The sequence below is a fragment of the Hydra vulgaris genome, chromosome 11, assembly GCF_038396675.1.
Source record: "Hydra vulgaris chromosome 11, alternate assembly HydraT2T_AEP".
Taxonomy (NCBI): domain Eukaryota; kingdom Metazoa; phylum Cnidaria; class Hydrozoa; order Anthoathecata; family Hydridae; genus Hydra; species Hydra vulgaris.
The window spans coordinates 48,494,775-48,510,862 of NC_088930.1; the positions used below are offsets into that span (position 1 = coordinate 48,494,775).

General features: G+C 26.1%; 2 protein-coding genes across 4 annotated transcripts in view; one reads left to right on the top strand and one right to left on the bottom strand.

Annotated features, from left to right (window-relative positions):
- The window catches only part of LOC100213205 (BTB/POZ domain-containing protein 19), a 28,539-nt gene extending 24,614 nt beyond the window's left edge, over positions 1-3,925 (bottom strand). The window contains exons 1-3 of the mRNA XM_065809064.1: positions 3,571-3,925; positions 670-738; positions 444-582 (exon numbers count right to left, since the gene is read on the bottom strand). Of these exons, the coding sequence (XP_065665136.1) occupies positions 444-582; positions 670-738; positions 3,571-3,662 (300 nt within the window). The 5' untranslated portion in view covers positions 3,663-3,925. The remainder of the gene's footprint in view (positions 1-443; positions 583-669; positions 739-3,570) is intronic.
- A 7,107-nt stretch (positions 3,926-11,032) lies between these two features.
- Positions 11,033-13,533, top strand: LOC100205719 (neo-calmodulin). 3 transcript variants are annotated; one of them, XM_065809066.1, is made up of 4 exons: positions 11,033-11,115; positions 11,203-11,415; positions 11,591-11,847; positions 13,068-13,533. In XM_065809066.1, the coding sequence occupies exons 2-4, from the start codon at positions 11,271-11,273 to the stop codon at positions 13,290-13,292; spliced, it is 627 nt and encodes a 208-aa protein (XP_065665138.1). In that variant the 5' UTR covers positions 11,033-11,115; positions 11,203-11,270; the 3' UTR covers positions 13,293-13,533. The 3 variants fall into 3 exon arrangements, with proteins under 3 accessions (XP_065665138.1, XP_065665139.1, XP_065665137.1); XM_065809067.1 differs by having other exon boundaries at positions 11,072-11,115; positions 11,208-11,415; XM_065809065.1 differs by lacking the exon at positions 11,033-11,115 and having other exon boundaries at positions 11,136-11,415.
- Positions 13,534-16,088: the final 2,555 nt, after the last annotated feature.

A 16,088-nucleotide genomic window follows, 5' to 3' on the forward strand; every position in this document is an offset into this window, starting at 1 on the left:
AGTAACAATAATATGAAAACCAGTGAATAAATAATCAATTGAAAAAAACTGTTATAAGACCAGATAAATTTAAGCTAAATGGGTGGTTAATAATAAATTTTTTTGTGTAATATGACAAAAATATGGTATAAAAATAATATAAAGAGCAGAAAAAAATATATAAAAGTAAAGTTTCAAGTTAAGCATTTGTTATGGTCTCTAAATTATATTAATTCAGACTCTACAGTCTGAATCAACATATTTTTGAAACCAAAACAAATGCATGTTAAAAGCATACTTTAAAAATCAGACAGTCTAAATAAAAACAAAAAAGCTGACTGCTGTGCCTTAATAACTTATAAACCTACTTTAGACATATTAGAAATATCAACACAAATAAAGATTTTTATATTTCATTTCATAACTTAAAATATAAAATTTAGATGACTGAAAAAAAAACATACATCAGATTTTAAAACGTTACATTTGTTAGTATAAATAAATTCCAATAAAAGCATAAAAGCATCACTCTGAAGATCTGGAAATAAAAATGGCTCATCTGTTATAGGCATCTCTTCAAACATGTCAGCAAAAATTTGGCATCTAAGGATGAAAAAACATTTTGGAAAAATTTATTATAAAATAACTAAACAAATGAACCCTTCCCCTTTTCCTCAAGAAATTTTTTACCTTAAAGCCAAGATACAACGATGAGCATGAAACAGAGCTTTTTCGTTACCGATTGCAAACTTAACATCACTAATAGATAAAAAAAATATTTAATGAAAATAAACTTAAGGTAATATGAAGAAAATAAACAACTTAAAATTTAGAAAAAAAAAACTTTCACAAATATGCTCTTGTCAAAAAACTGCTCTTGTTCGCATAAAAAACCTTTTAGAGGCCTCACAGACATCTAAAAATGTTCTTAACTTTTTTAATGTTATTTAGATGTTTATCAATTACTGGACTTTTAATACGCCAGCATTTTCAACATTAAAAACAGTTAAGGATATTTATAAAATCTCTTATGTTTTTAGCATATTAAATACTTTTTACACCTCTAACATTTTTCACATATACACTGAATAAGGACATATACTGCATACAAAATTTTTAAGGTTCCTAATATATAAACTTTTAAAATTGGATTTTTTACAAAATGCGAAAAAACTTTTGATTTAATTGATAGTCATAACCATTTTAGTTATAATTATAAATTAAAAAAAAAAAAATACAAATTTTAACTTTAAAGTTGTAACTATTGTTATAGCTACTATATATAAGTACTGACATGTAATGATATTAAACTATTTTTAAAATTTGTTATTTATAGTTTTATACATATCATATACTTATAGGATATAAATAATAAATTCATGTTACTATGAATCTTATAATACTGAATTACTAAATACACAATTTTAAACCACTTTCGGTCAGTTTGTGTTTTGAAATTTAAGGTTGAGAAATTAAAAGAAAAATACTTTAATGTAGTGCCCCAGAGCGTTGGGGAGGTGAATTGAATTTAAAAAAGTAGTTTGTTTTAATATATAAACATTAAAAGAAAACAGTGATTGTCCTGCTTTGACTTTAATATAATCAATTTTTATAACATTTATTATTTATTATTAGTTTTCATATAATCAATAAAGAAAAACCTGAACATTTTATCAAATCAAAACTCTATTTAACCAAAAAAGTCAATGATTTAGGTTTAATAAAATTAACTTAAAGTAACAGTAATGCGTCTTCTTATAATGGAAAATATTATGATAGAATGAAATAAAATAAATTAATATTTTTTTAAATATAGCTTATTTTTATATTATCTTACATTATTTTTATTTCTAATTAGTTTTGCAATGAACCAAATTAAGTTATAACATCTGTTTATAGTATATAAACTTATCTTTATAAAATTCTTTATAATATAATAAAATATTTCTTGAGATTATATATATATATATACCCTCGCTATTCAAGTAATATGAAAAACCGTGGAATACTTTGATTTTTTATGTTTTTTCAACTTTTTTTAAAAAGTTGAAAAAGCATATAAAAAATATTTTTTTAGGTTTTAAAAAAATGTGCTACTGTCTACAAAATACTCAATATTTTACAGACAGTACTTTACTTTAAAATACTAATATTTTACAGACAGTAGCATCCAGCTTGTATCTGTAAAATATTTGAGTATTAACAGTTTAATGTTATGCATAAAAAGTGTGCTTGTTAGTGCTTTGAGTTTGAGATACTTCGGCTACATAAAAAACCTTTGTTATATCATTAGGTTTTCAGCAGCAGAAATGATGCAAATGTTCACCCTAAGCAATGAGGCTCATTGTTTTTCTCAAATTAGTAAAACATAAACAAAGAATCTAAAATGTTATTTAAAAAAAAAAAACATTTTTGCTACTAAACTGTCCTAATCTATCATTTCCATATATTCATGGTCTTCAAAATATTCTTGTCTAAATAAAATTCTTCTTGTCTAATCTTTACTTTTGATAAAATTCAGCAGACCTACTTACTCTTTGTGAGACTAGCTTCTAATTTTAATTAAGTTTCATCTTCCGATCTTGTGATGATATCTATTAGCTTTTGATTTACAAAAATCAGCATAATAATGCTCACATAGTTGGGCTGGGGATATAATTGTGTATCATTTGCAAACTATTTGTAAAGAACTCTTCCTCTCTTGAGTCTAATGTTCACTTTCTTTTTGTCATTCCAAAGAACTAAGTTAATCCTTTCCAACATCCAAATCACTCCAAAAGTGTCACAGTTTTACAAAAGTGTTCTCCATACCTCTCCTAATTACTCTCTAAACTAATTAACATGTGTTTAACTAAATTTTTTTTTCCTACCTAATGAAAAATAGCATCTGAGATTCCAATTTTTTAAAAGTGTAAAGATTGCTCTGACCCTTAATAACTATTATTCAATTTTTACTATTATTAACAAACCTTTTCTATTACATTTCAACTTTATTACATAGGATATATAAATAATAAAACAATAAACAGATATGCAATATAAATATGCAAATGTAAAAAATCCTTACTTAACATTATTTACAAATGCCTGAAAGTATAAATGCCAATATGTTAAGTTAAATTTGTGAGCTGTGTAGAGATTGTTATATGTATAAGAAAAAAATATAGAAAAGGATGGTGTGTATTTTTAAGGGGTTAATCAGCTAGTTTATATTTACGATCTTCCTGATAATCTTACCTCTAAAGAGATCTAATTGATGGCATGTCATAATTGTGTTATTTTTATATTGTATTATTCAACATTTGAACACAAAATGCACAACTTAGTTAAGACATAAGTCTTCACAGTGTGTTATTAGAATATTCTCATATAACACAAAATGGATGCTTTTAATAAAGCATTAGAATGCACAAGCAGCAATAAAACTTTAAATCATTTAAATTACTTCGAATTTTACAGTTTTTGGGTTATTTGGCTTATTAAACCTTTTTTAAATAACAATTATAATAACAATTAAAAAAATAAAGTGAAAAATTATTGTTTAATGATAAATTTATGCACTAAAGTAAATTCTCTTAATCATTTGCATACCTGTACAATTTATTGTTCAATAGAGATTTCATGTCATTCAGTAATGAGCTTGCTTCCGCCTCTAATTTCAAATATTCATTAGTTTGACTCATTTGTAATGATAAGCTACTTGTAATTATATGGTACTTATGAACTATGTTGCAAAATAATCTTGCTTAAAGAGAGGTTTGCAACTTTAATTCTATAGCCATGTCAGCAGGCAGAAATACAGCTCAATTAATAACCATATATCATAGAGAAACAATTAATTAAACTTCAAAAAACAATAATCATTGTACTTAGTCATAATGTAGTTAGTTATCAAACTTAATGATGGCCACGGAAACCCCTGGGATGTTTCCGGTAATACAGCCAAGGGTGTTTCACCGGGAAACAAAGGAACTTTTTGGCCCTGGCTCGAGCACCAAGTTTATTTGCTCCTCTTCAGTGTGTTATTTTAACAATCTAGGAGATAAAAACTAACTTTTAAACTTATCTCAAAATTAATTTTCGTCTTATACTTTGTTAGCAGATAAACCATAGTGTTTTAAAGATCAAACCAGATTTTATTTCAAAACAATGACAGGCCCGTAGGAACAAAAATTATATTGAGGGGGGGGGGGGGGCGAAATACTACCGGGTAGGTCAAATAGTAGTAGCCCAAATTTTTTGTCAAAGGAACTTACGCCAAAAATACGGATAACAAGTTAGGTCCTTTCTTTCCTTTTATTTCTTAATTTGTAATCACTTGCTTTTTTCTAAAAACTAACTTCAAAATATGCTATGGGCTTGAATGATTTAGTGGGATAAAGTGGGCACCAAGCTGCTATCTTAACCGTAAGAAACTGAACATTTTTTTCAGGAAAACATTTTTTTTCACAAGAAAGTGTTTTTTAAAGAAATTAGTAATTTTAATTTGTAAAAAGTAATTCTAACTTTATTGTAGACTATTAAGGTATCTAAGAGGTATATGTTAGAGTTGAAGGTGGGTATCGCGGTGAAGGGGTGGTGATGGCTTAACACACATTAAATGTTGTTTGTTTACATTCATACAATTATCGTTACTAACATAAGTAAAATTAGTAAACAATATAAAAATTATGTTATAAAGTTTTTTAGATATATCAAAGGTGTTTACATTTATGAAAAGGGTATATTTTTCTTTCCCCTCCTCTTCCCTTAATCTATCTAAAAAATTGTTTTACACATTTTCAAACGTTTTGAAATAAACTTTTTAACTAATAGATAATTATTTTATAAAACTTGTAACCCCCTTCACACTCTGTATAGTCATAATTTTTGAACGCTAAAAGATTATTTTATGAAACCTAGAATTTTTTGCTGAATATAAGTACATTTAAGAATAGTACAAAAAATATTTTATCAACTTGTTGCTCTCTTGTTTTGGGGCAGTTGTGGCCGAATTTTAGGGTTTTTTTGTCTTCAGACTCCAATCATCGCAGTTTTTTGCAAAGCATCCTTACATATATATATTCTTTATCTTAGTTTTTTTTATCTCAGTTTGAATGAAAAGTATCGAATTTTTTTATACTCTCTTGTATAAAAAAATTTGATACTTTTCATTCAAACTGAGATAACTTTCTCGTGTGTGCGCGGTTATTAAGGTGCTCCAAGAGATTACTTAAAGCTGCATCTCCGAGTCTCGATCGAACTTTTGTACAAAAGTTACCAGCAACTGAGAAGGCTATCTCAGACTCCCCGCTAGATGGAGGAATCAAAATTAAAAATAAGTAGACGGAATCTAATATATGTTTGATACCAGAAATGATGGCAAAATTATCAAACATAATTAACGAAAAATTTGACGATGCCCTGGTTGTGACTTTATTTAGTAATATATGCACATCTCCTGAAATGTTGGATTTTATTGCGGTTGGTGCAACATTAAAGAACAGTGAAAAAAAAAGTGATTTAAAAAAATCATCATTATTGGTATGAACAGATGACATCACAATGCAGAAAATATTAAATTCGGACTTGAAAAGATTATCAAATACCTTTACCTTCAGTAAGTCCAAAATAAATAGTACTTTTTTTAACTTTATAGCTTTAATTACTGTAATCACAATGAATTTATTGTATCTTTAGTTCTATTTTATGGGTGGCGGTAGTGCATATGAAGATGATCCATTGCTGAACCAAAAGGCTGCCCTTTATATTGAAGAAGCAGATAATGAGCAGCTAAAAATCGGCAAAGATGAAGTCTTAAATATTGAAATTCAAACTTCTGATGAAAACCTCTGATGAACTTCTTGAAGTGCTATCAACTGAATCAAGGAAGCTTACTTTTATAAATCTATTCAGTTACCCAAAACAGCTTAGGAAGTAAACATCACTTATAACTTTAAGAAAGATAATGAATAAGATCTTCATTATGCTGAGTTATTAAAGATCACGAAATTAAATTGGGAACATAGAAACTATCACGATTTTCTTGCATTGCTTATAAAACAAACATTGCGGTACGAATTGCTATTAAGAAACATAAATATATGTGTTGTTTACTTGAAACGCTTTCAAAGTACGCAAGAAGCACAAATCAATCTATAAATAGTGTTCAACACTACATAAAATTAAAGCTAAACTACAAACAAGTTGTGATGAAATTCGTTGGTCAGCTGCTTTCCTAATGTTACAGAGTTTTCAAAGTGTTTATAAAAGAAATGCATTCTATCCGGAAAATCAATGTCCAATCAAATAAGATAAGATTGAACTATACCTACAAATCCTTTTTCCCACATAATTAGTTTAACTTAATTGTACAAAAAAATCTTTCATCAATTGTTGAGGTTTTGCTTGCATTGACTATTATGATTTCGAAATGGAATAGAATGGAATTACAAGGAAATGGAAAAAAATTAACTTATTAACTTCTTCTTTTAAATTAAAGTTTCAGTACGAACTTAACTCAGGAATTTATCAAGTAGCATCACTATTGAATATCTCAAAGCTTAAATTGTGGTTCTTTAGATCTGATTGTCAATTTATTATTAAAGGTATTTAGTTATTAAGTTGTATTATTTAATTAAGACAAAAATAAAATTTTAAATTTAGTTTGAAAAAAAATTCTTCAAAACCTAATTTAAATACTTAATTATTTTTATATATTAATTTATTATTACGCCAACTAATACTTATTGAAGTGCTTCATAATTGGAAACAGGATATAAGCTTACACAAACGAAAGAACGATCGAGTTCAAATGATTAGCAAATTAATTTGCACAGCGGATTTATGCTAGATGATAACTATTGCCTAGAAGCTCGGCAACCTAATTTACAACTTTAATTACTTGAAATCGAAAAGGAAAAACTTTACTTTTTTAAGCAAATCGAAGAGAAAGGACTTGTTATATCTGTGTATCCTTCTTATGATTTTTGGTTTGAAAATTCTAAAATGCCAATGTTACGAAAGCTATTTGTCATCTTATTAAATATTCCATCATCAGCAGCTTTTATAGTGAGATATTTAAGTACTTCTGGTAGATATTTAAATACTTTCTGGAGATATTTAAGTACTTTTGTATGTGAGAAAAGACGAGGCAACATGAATGCTGATTTGATTGTCAGTCGCTCAATGTAAAAAGCAAAATTAAAACTTTTTAAAAGTTTAAATTATTTTTGGACGACGATGACTCAGATAGTGAAATGTAAACTTATAATATAAAGATAATATATTTTTTGAACTTGAAAAGCACAAAAATAAAATGAATATAAAATGCAATAATAAAAATAATAACAATAATTTTAATAGTAACACAATGTTTTGAATAAAAAACTATATTATATCTTTGAATTAAAAAATAAAAAGTAACTACATAATAATTCGCGTTTTCTTACCTAATCTATTTTGAATAATGTAAAAGATACATTATTTAAAATAGATTAGGTAAGTCGCGTTTGAGTCAAGTTTGCAAACGCATTTATACGCGTAAGTTGCGTTTAAGTTACGTTTATAAACGCGCTTTGTGTGATAAGTTGCGTATTAAATGGGTGAATAAGCGCAGTTATTTGCGTAAATTGCGTTTACCTTTACGTAAGTAAACGCAATAAATTGCGTCAAATGCGTTTGAGTTTGGTTGTGAATTTTTACTTTGGAATGCAAACGTCGTGTGTGAATTTGCTGGGAACTTTTTCAGAATTCGAAACTATATAATGAAAACGAATTCCGGAATTATCGAATTTAAGAGTTGTGAGAATTAATAATGGATTACATGTTAGTCATGCAGGAATAACTTATTTTAGTTGCGTTTCTATTATTCATTTTATAAAGTTTGTGGTTCACTGGAAAGTGAAGGTCACAGAGATTTAAAAACATCTCCCTATTTTTTTAATAACATTTGCACTTAAAGCAGGGTGTTTTAAACTATCTTGCGTTTATGATTGTTATGTGTTGATTTTATACTTAGATGGTATGCAAATTTTCTATTGCATCCAGATTTTTGTAAAGCTTCTTGACAAGGAGAAAATTTTTTTTTTTAAATAGCTCTAGATAAACTAAATAAATCTGTACGCACAAAGTACTTTATCAGTAGTCTGATACAACTACATATATTGGATTGTGTATGCTTATACTTATAAATTAAAGACGCGGCTGTCAAGCTTAACTCCTAATTTATATTTTTCCATCATATCAAAATATACCGAAATTATTTTTATTACAGAATTACGGTAGTTGATGTAAAATAAATATTCCTACGCTACTCTTCTAATTATAAAAAGTTACAAATTTACAACATTTTTGCCCTCTGTAAACATTTTTTTTTTTAATTTTCTCTGCTAATTCCAAAAATGTAATTACATAAGATCCTGAAAGATAACTTACCGCGGATAGCGTACATAAAACAATTCTCTTTAATATCCAAAAATACCATAACTTTTAGCACCGTTCCCACATGACAGCAGCCTCGCACTATCACAACCATATATCTTTGTCTTTGAACGCTACTATTATTTATGTTTATGTTGAATTTATTATATTATGTTTTTTAATCTTTTACAAAAGAAGAATGAATATTTTATTTCAAGAGTCAGCAAAAAATAGTAGCGAAGACATAGAGAAAGCTTTTTCAACGACTTTTCAGTCTAACTTTCCAAATCAGAGAGAGTTAGATAATTTAATCAGAGATTTAGGTGTTACTAAGTCAGCAATTGAACTTTTTTCATTAAGGTTGATAGAATGGAATCTAATAGGCAAAGACTGCAAGGCATGTGTGTACCGGAAACGACATAAACAACTTGAAAATTACTATAACTTGTGTAAAAATCTATATTATTGTAAAGTTGTGACAGGTTTGTTTACTTCTCTTAAACTCGAGCATAATCCTACGCAAAGGTGATTGTTTATAGATTACTTAAAACGGAGTCTCATAGCCGTCCTCATAGCAGTAATGGTCCACAATCGAAATAAATATTCATTTTTTTCTTCTTTCATATTCGGTAAGAAAGAAGACTATGATAATGTCAAAGAAATTCTTGAATAAATTATTTGTTCTGAATTCAAATGGAAAGTTTATAGTAGTTTCAAGATACTTGCTTTTTTAATGGGGTTGCAGGTGGGGTACGCACAGTATTTATATTTTCTTTGGTTATGAAACAGCAGGGCTGATAATAATCATTAAAAGAAAATTCATTGGCTCTCACGAGTGGAACTAGAACTAAGATTGATCAATGTTTTCAAGCATGCTCTAATAGCTTCCAACAGTCTTGTTACTATAAATGGTAAAATATTTTGTAAAAGCATTTTGGATTTTGAAGGAGAAGCTTTACAAAAAGTTTGTTACATGTTTCTGAATCTGAGACAAAAATTGATCTCGTAGAAACTCAAAATGACAATGACAAAAAAGAAGTTTGGTGCGACTTTCGCGATGTTATTTGTGGAATCCTAGGAAATTACAAGGAACTTGACTACACTGACTAAGAGAAAGTTTGCGCTTTTATCAAGAATCGTTTAGTTAATAACATTCTTTCTGACGTAATATCAATAGTTTTTAACTATTATATTTCTGACGTAATATAATAGTTAAAAACTATTGATATTTCGTCAGAAAGAATGTTATTTTTGAATTTATTGGCAAAAAATACATTGAACAACACATACAAAAAAATCAAAAAACCTAATACATTTTATACATTTGTATATATATATATATATATATATATATATATATATATATATATATATATATATATATATATATATATATATATATATATATATATATATATATATATATATATATATACATGTATGTATATATGTATTGCTCTATACAAATTCAATGTACGACTGTAAAACTGCCGTTTCGACAGTAGAATTGTTGTAAACTTAAAAAAATAGATAAAAGTGCACTAGAATGTATTTTATTGTCGAGAATATTTACTTTTGCACAAACTTGATCTAAATTTAAAACTAAATCTTTTTCATCATTTTTACAATAAGAATTCAAAGATTGCTTCTACCAAAGCCTATAACTTGAAATTAATTATTTAATAAACTTTTAAAGCCAGCCTATAAATAAAAATTATTTATTGAAAACATGTCACCTTTTTAAGTTTGTCTATAAATAAAAATAAATTATTGAAGTATGCCACATTTTGAAGCCGCCATGTAAATAGAAGTTATTCTACCCTTTGAAACCACTTATTTTAATGAAAATAAAGTATTGAAAATATACCATCCTTTAAAGCAATAAAAATGTAATAAAATTAACTTTAAATATGAAGAAAATAAAATTGATAAATATAAAATTTGCTGTCAAAAAATATTTTGGTGTTAGTTTCTATTTTTAGGAAAGCGAAAAAAAAAAAAAAGTTTAGAAAAGTTGAATTCAAAGTTAAACTAAAAGAAAGTTATAACGCTTTTAATGCCGTCAGAAACGCGCAATCCGTTTGATTATAAAGAAACAATCTTTAGATTCTAAAACATATTTTATTGAAACAAAGATCTTCATATTGTACAAAAATGTTTTACGAAACGGTGGAAGATAGCTGATAGACTTTAGGAAAGGATCGATAGTTGGAAAAATGATATATTTGCATTTGTTAGAAAATATATTTTTAAAAACCCTTGAACAAAAATACCTTATGAAACAATGAATTTGTAAAAACAAGATAAAAGTTGTGTCTAAAGTTTCATACATTCAAATTTTAAATTAATTTGAATAGAAATGTGAATCAATTGAAAATTAAAAAATCTTAAAAAATTAAAGACAAATATATTGAATACACATACTTAAATTAATGGTAAAAGAAGTCAACTCAATTAATTATAAGTACCTAAATTAAAAAAATTAAACTATAATCGTTGCGTGAAAATGCTACATGGTAATAGGAAGTTGATATCTCATCAAAGATAGTACAAAGATTTAAGAACTCAGCTTCGATTTTGTAAATTATTAATTGCATTATTTGCCTTTTGATTTTAGTTTCACCTTTTTATGGTTTATTAATAAGTTATGATCTTTTGTAAGAAAATCTTTTAAAACAATAATGAAATTAAGATGCTTCTAAATGAATCTTTGAACACAGATGAATCTTTTCTTAAGTAATTTATAATTTTTACTTACGTTCTTTACATTTCTTATATAAAAAAATCTACAAAGATTAAAAAATAAAAAATAATTTCTTAAAGTTTAGAAATAAATGACTTCCAAGAAGTAAAAAGAAGTAGTGAGACACATTCGTCAAAACCTATGAAAAATGGCAAGATTATACGTTATGAAACGTAATATTGTTGATGAATTAGTTCAAACTCCTGATGATGAGCCGACTACTCCAATTATGTCTCCTGGAGCATTAAGCAATGAAGAAGATTCTTCGAAAAGCACTGATAAAAAAGAAAACGGTTTTATATTTTTCATAATATGATAACAATTTATAAACATATGAAACTTTGTCATAAAGAATTAAATTAATTAGGGTGGTGGCCAGTAGTTTATAGTGACACGTGGGTAGGAAGCTTTGCAATACATGACACTAGTGTCCTATAATTACTTTTAATTATGTTTTCTGAAATTTAGAAGCAGACTATATTAAGGAAGAACGTTGCGATAATAGCTTGCTACAGTCAATTATTTCGGAATTCCGTCACCACCCAGATTTCTTACTCTCAAACCAAAATTTGCAACTAATTTTAAAAGGTTTGGGCGAACCTACAGATTCAAATACAGTACAAGAGTGGATCAATTTTTATGATCAAAATAATAAAGGAGGGATTGATTTAGTTGGATTTTTAAGGATGGTGATGGATCAAATTCTTCCAATCGAAGACTCAGAGGTATGCGTTTAAAAAGAAAGTTTTAAATGAGAAACATATTTTTTACTACAAATTCTCAACTATTTTTTTTCTTAATTCTTTCATAAAGTGTACAATAAATAAAAAATTATGAAGAAAAAAACTTTCATAATCATGTACAATAAATTAATAAAAGCGTAAGAAGACAAACAAAAATAAAAAGTTAAGACAATGAATTCAATGTTTATTTAGAAATAATTATATATTTAGTCTAAAAGTTTCATTATGTATTACAAACTTGTTTATTATAAAGAATATAACGATTTCATCATATTTAAATTTTCTGCTTCATTAAAAGTGTTCCACATTTTTGGTCCTCTGTATGCTATTCCATAATTACAACACTTACTGTTAATTATTGAAAATTTTTTAGTATTCTATTGGTTTATTTTTAACGAGTAATTTGTGCTCACATTTTTATAAATTTATCATTACAGTTTTTTGGATTTATGCCGATATTATATTTATACATACAAATTAAGTGCTGGTAAATATTGATTTCATATGTATTTATCATTTGCATGTCTCTCATTAATAAATTTCGCATGATCATATTTATTTTTCTTGTAAATAAGTCTACATGCATGTTTTTTTTTTTAAAGAATACATTGTTTTATATGGAATTAAATTAGTTATATTAAAATAGTAAATGAAACAATGTACTAAACCGAAATATATTACCTACAAACTATGTAAAGTTGCATCAATTCAGTACATCAAATCAATTGTTTTACTAATTTTTGATTCAATACAGTTTATATGGCGGGAAGCCATAATAAATTTTCATCTATAAGAATTCCAATAAATTTTATGAACTCATTTTTAGCAAATAGTGTATCATTTAAAATCAAATCGAATAATTTTAAAAGAAGGCTTTCGTTTTGCTTTTTTTTATGGAACAAACTATATTTATTCAATTTTCAAATTTTCTCAAAAAATATGGTGATTAACCGTATCAAATGGTTTTGATAGGTCAATAAATAATCCAAGAGTCAAGTTATTATTCTCAAAACCATTAGTAATTTTTTTCTACTATTTCAATTATTGCGTTTTCTATTAAATGGTTTTTTCAAAAATCAAACTTTATCATGCCAAATTTACGCATAGTGTTAATGCATCTTGTATAATCTTATAACTTTTAGACATTGTCCATTTAGAAATATATTTCCTAAATATTAAATAATAAATTATATTAAATTTAGGAGGAAGTTGAAGATTCTTTTAAAGTATTTGATACAGAAAATTCCGGACAAATTAGCTGCAATGCTTTAGAATACGTTTTAAAAACCAGAGGAAATCCTTTAACAACGGAAGAATTTTCAATCCTTATGAATAAAAACAACCCTAAAAAAGAAAAGTTATTTAATTGGAAAGAGTTTTGTCACAAGTTTACCAAAGAAATTTATGAAGCTAGTAATGACCCTTGATAACTGGATGGCAAATAATGACCCTGTCTCTTTGAAGAATCATTGAAGTTAAACTTGATTTATTTAATAAAAATTATACAAAAAAAAACAAAAAAAAACTATAGTTTTACAGTAATTAATAACCATTACTTTTAATAAATTTATTAATAATTTATTCATTTTTATTTAACAATTTTTTTGATTTGTTTGTTTTTAAAAAGTATTTAGAGTTGTATTTAAAGTTGTATTAATTTTAAAAATTGTAAATATGTAAGCTTAAAAAATTGTATTTAAATATTTAAAAAAATAAGCACCTAACAGAAAAATTGCTTGATTATTTTTTTATTGCTTGATTATTTTAATAGATTTTTGCTTTTTACAATGAGTCTTCTTATGGTTTGGCGCTAAAGAAAAAGTGGGCCTAAATCAATTAAGTCTTCCATAATGGGTTGTATTAATTTTAAAAATTGTAAATATGTAAGCTTAAAAAATTGTATTTAAATATTTAAAAAAATAAGCACCTAACAGAAAAACATCACAGTATTATTGATGTAAACTTAATTTTTATTTTACCTGTGTCAATATGATTTACTTTTTAAAATAATGTTAATAACTTCGATAAAGCAATTTTTACAGCAATATTTTTAGAAGATAGATTGTTATTAGCCAATGGCATAAACATAGCCGTAAAACGCCCTACTAATGTGATGAAGTTTGCACGGAAAAAATTAAATACCAATGCTAAAATAAAATATATTCATGAATAAATTAATTAAAACGTATAGTGTTGAAAACAAATCGGTGAAAACAAAACAACAAAATTTTAAAATATAACAAAGCATCGAATAAAAGAGTTTTCATAACAATGCCGACTCCATTTTGAAATGGAGGGGTATTAATGTCAATTTCTAAAAAAAGTCCTCTATATCAAGAAAGATCTAAAAAAAAAAGTCCTGTAGAAAAAAAGTGATTGGGCTAGAGGGGCACTGGTCCTCCCACATTTCATTTATTATTATTATTATTATTATTATTACTATTATTATTAATATTATTATTATCATTACTAATACCATTATTATTATTATTATTACTATTATCATTATTATTATTATAAATATTATTATTATTGTTAATACATTTATTTTAAGCAACATTTATATACAAATAGGCACAAGGTTCATAGATAAATTAGATACAGTGAAATAAAAAATAGAAAAAAAATATATAATTTGGGTTTATATAGTTGCAACATTTATTTGAGGTCTAAATAAATCAGCCGTGGTTTATTGATTTTCGTTTTGGCTTCAGAACTGGAGTTCCGTGGTTCAGAGTCGGCTCTAGCCATTTATGCATCATTGGTAATGAACTTTATGGAGCACCTAAATAACTAATAAAAAAAAAAAATAGTCAAAAAACTTATTAAGCAACGATCACTTTGAACAATTTTCAATAACTTTAGTGCAGATAATAATTGTTGAAATGCTGAGATAGTACAACTCAAGCTTTTATCAAAGTTAAATGGAAAGTATATTCATAGGACAGCTTCAAAGTAAACACAGAAAAATGTGTTGTCATTCATAGGTTAGTAGAATATGCAAAAGTATTTAAACATCTCAATTTTTTTTGTTTAAAGTACATCATTATAGAAGCTCACGATATAGACCTCATAAGGGTAAAAAATATAAAATAAGGAAGATACCTCAAATTACTCACAGGAAAAAAGTAGGAGCTCATGGACAGAGTTTCGAAGACGAGGTTTTTGAACAGAGTTTCGAAGACGAGGTTTTTGAACAGAGTTTCGAAGACGAGGTTTTTGAACAGAGTTTCGAAGACGAGGTTTTTGCGAAGCATTTATAAATGCTGACTTTCTTTTGCGTTTTTTTTTCTTTTTTTTTTTAATGTAATAAACCTTAAACAATGATTCTTAAAATCTGCATTTAGTTGTAATAAGTCTTAAACATTCTTAAAATCTGTGTTTAGTTAACTAAACACAGATTTTACAACTAGTTGTAATAAACCTTAAAGAATGATTCTGAAAATCAGCTGTTAAATTTTTAAAGTCTTATTTTCATACAGTTTTTTTGCTCAAATTGTAACTTTTAAAACTGTAATATAAAAGACTTTTATATTACAAAGGTGAATTTATGGTAACTAAAATTATTTATCATAGATTCACCTTTGAAAAGTACATTATAGTGACACAAACCATTTTAAAAATATATTTGTATTAATTAAACAACTTATCAAACAAAGTATTAAACAAATTGACACTACCCAGTAAACATTTTTCATTGGTTAAATATCAGCGTTTTGTTTCGTTCTTTTATCTCTAGAATTTTTTTCTACGAATGAAAGTCAAAATAATTGTTATATTGAAAAATTTTAAAAATATTTACATAAATAATTTATCACAGAAACCTTTGAAAAATCTTAGTAGTTTAATTTATTTGCTTATTTTTTCATATGTTACAGCAAACTTGGCTACTTTGAATCTACTTTCAAATGGGTTCTATAATACTGCAATTTGCTAAATGTTAAAAATCAATACTGCAATTTGCTAAATGTAAAATAGAAATCAAATTTTGCTTAAACAAAATTTGATTTCTTGCTAATATAAAAACCTATAACTTTGAGCTTTCAAAATGGAAGGAACTTGGTACATCTTGATTAAATTACAAACTTGATTTTTTCTAAATGACTCTACACTAAATGAGTATAATTTGAAATAATAAATATTGTTTTTAACTAAATGAAAAAATCTCTTGATAGAATTTTGATTATTTCATTATGTTGATTAAAATGATAAACTGTTAATAC

Coding starts and splice junctions, on each gene's coding strand:
- LOC100205719 (XM_065809066.1), top strand. CDS start 11,271: ATGGCAAGATTATACGTTATGAAACGTAATATTGTTGATGAATTAGTT. Junction 11,416..11,590: donor CACTGATAAAAAAGAAAACG/GTTTTATATTTT, acceptor TCTGAAATTTAG/AAGCAGACTATATTAAGGAA. Junction 11,848..13,067: donor TTCCAATCGAAGACTCAGAG/GTATGCGTTTAA, acceptor TATTAAATTTAG/GAGGAAGTTGAAGATTCTTT.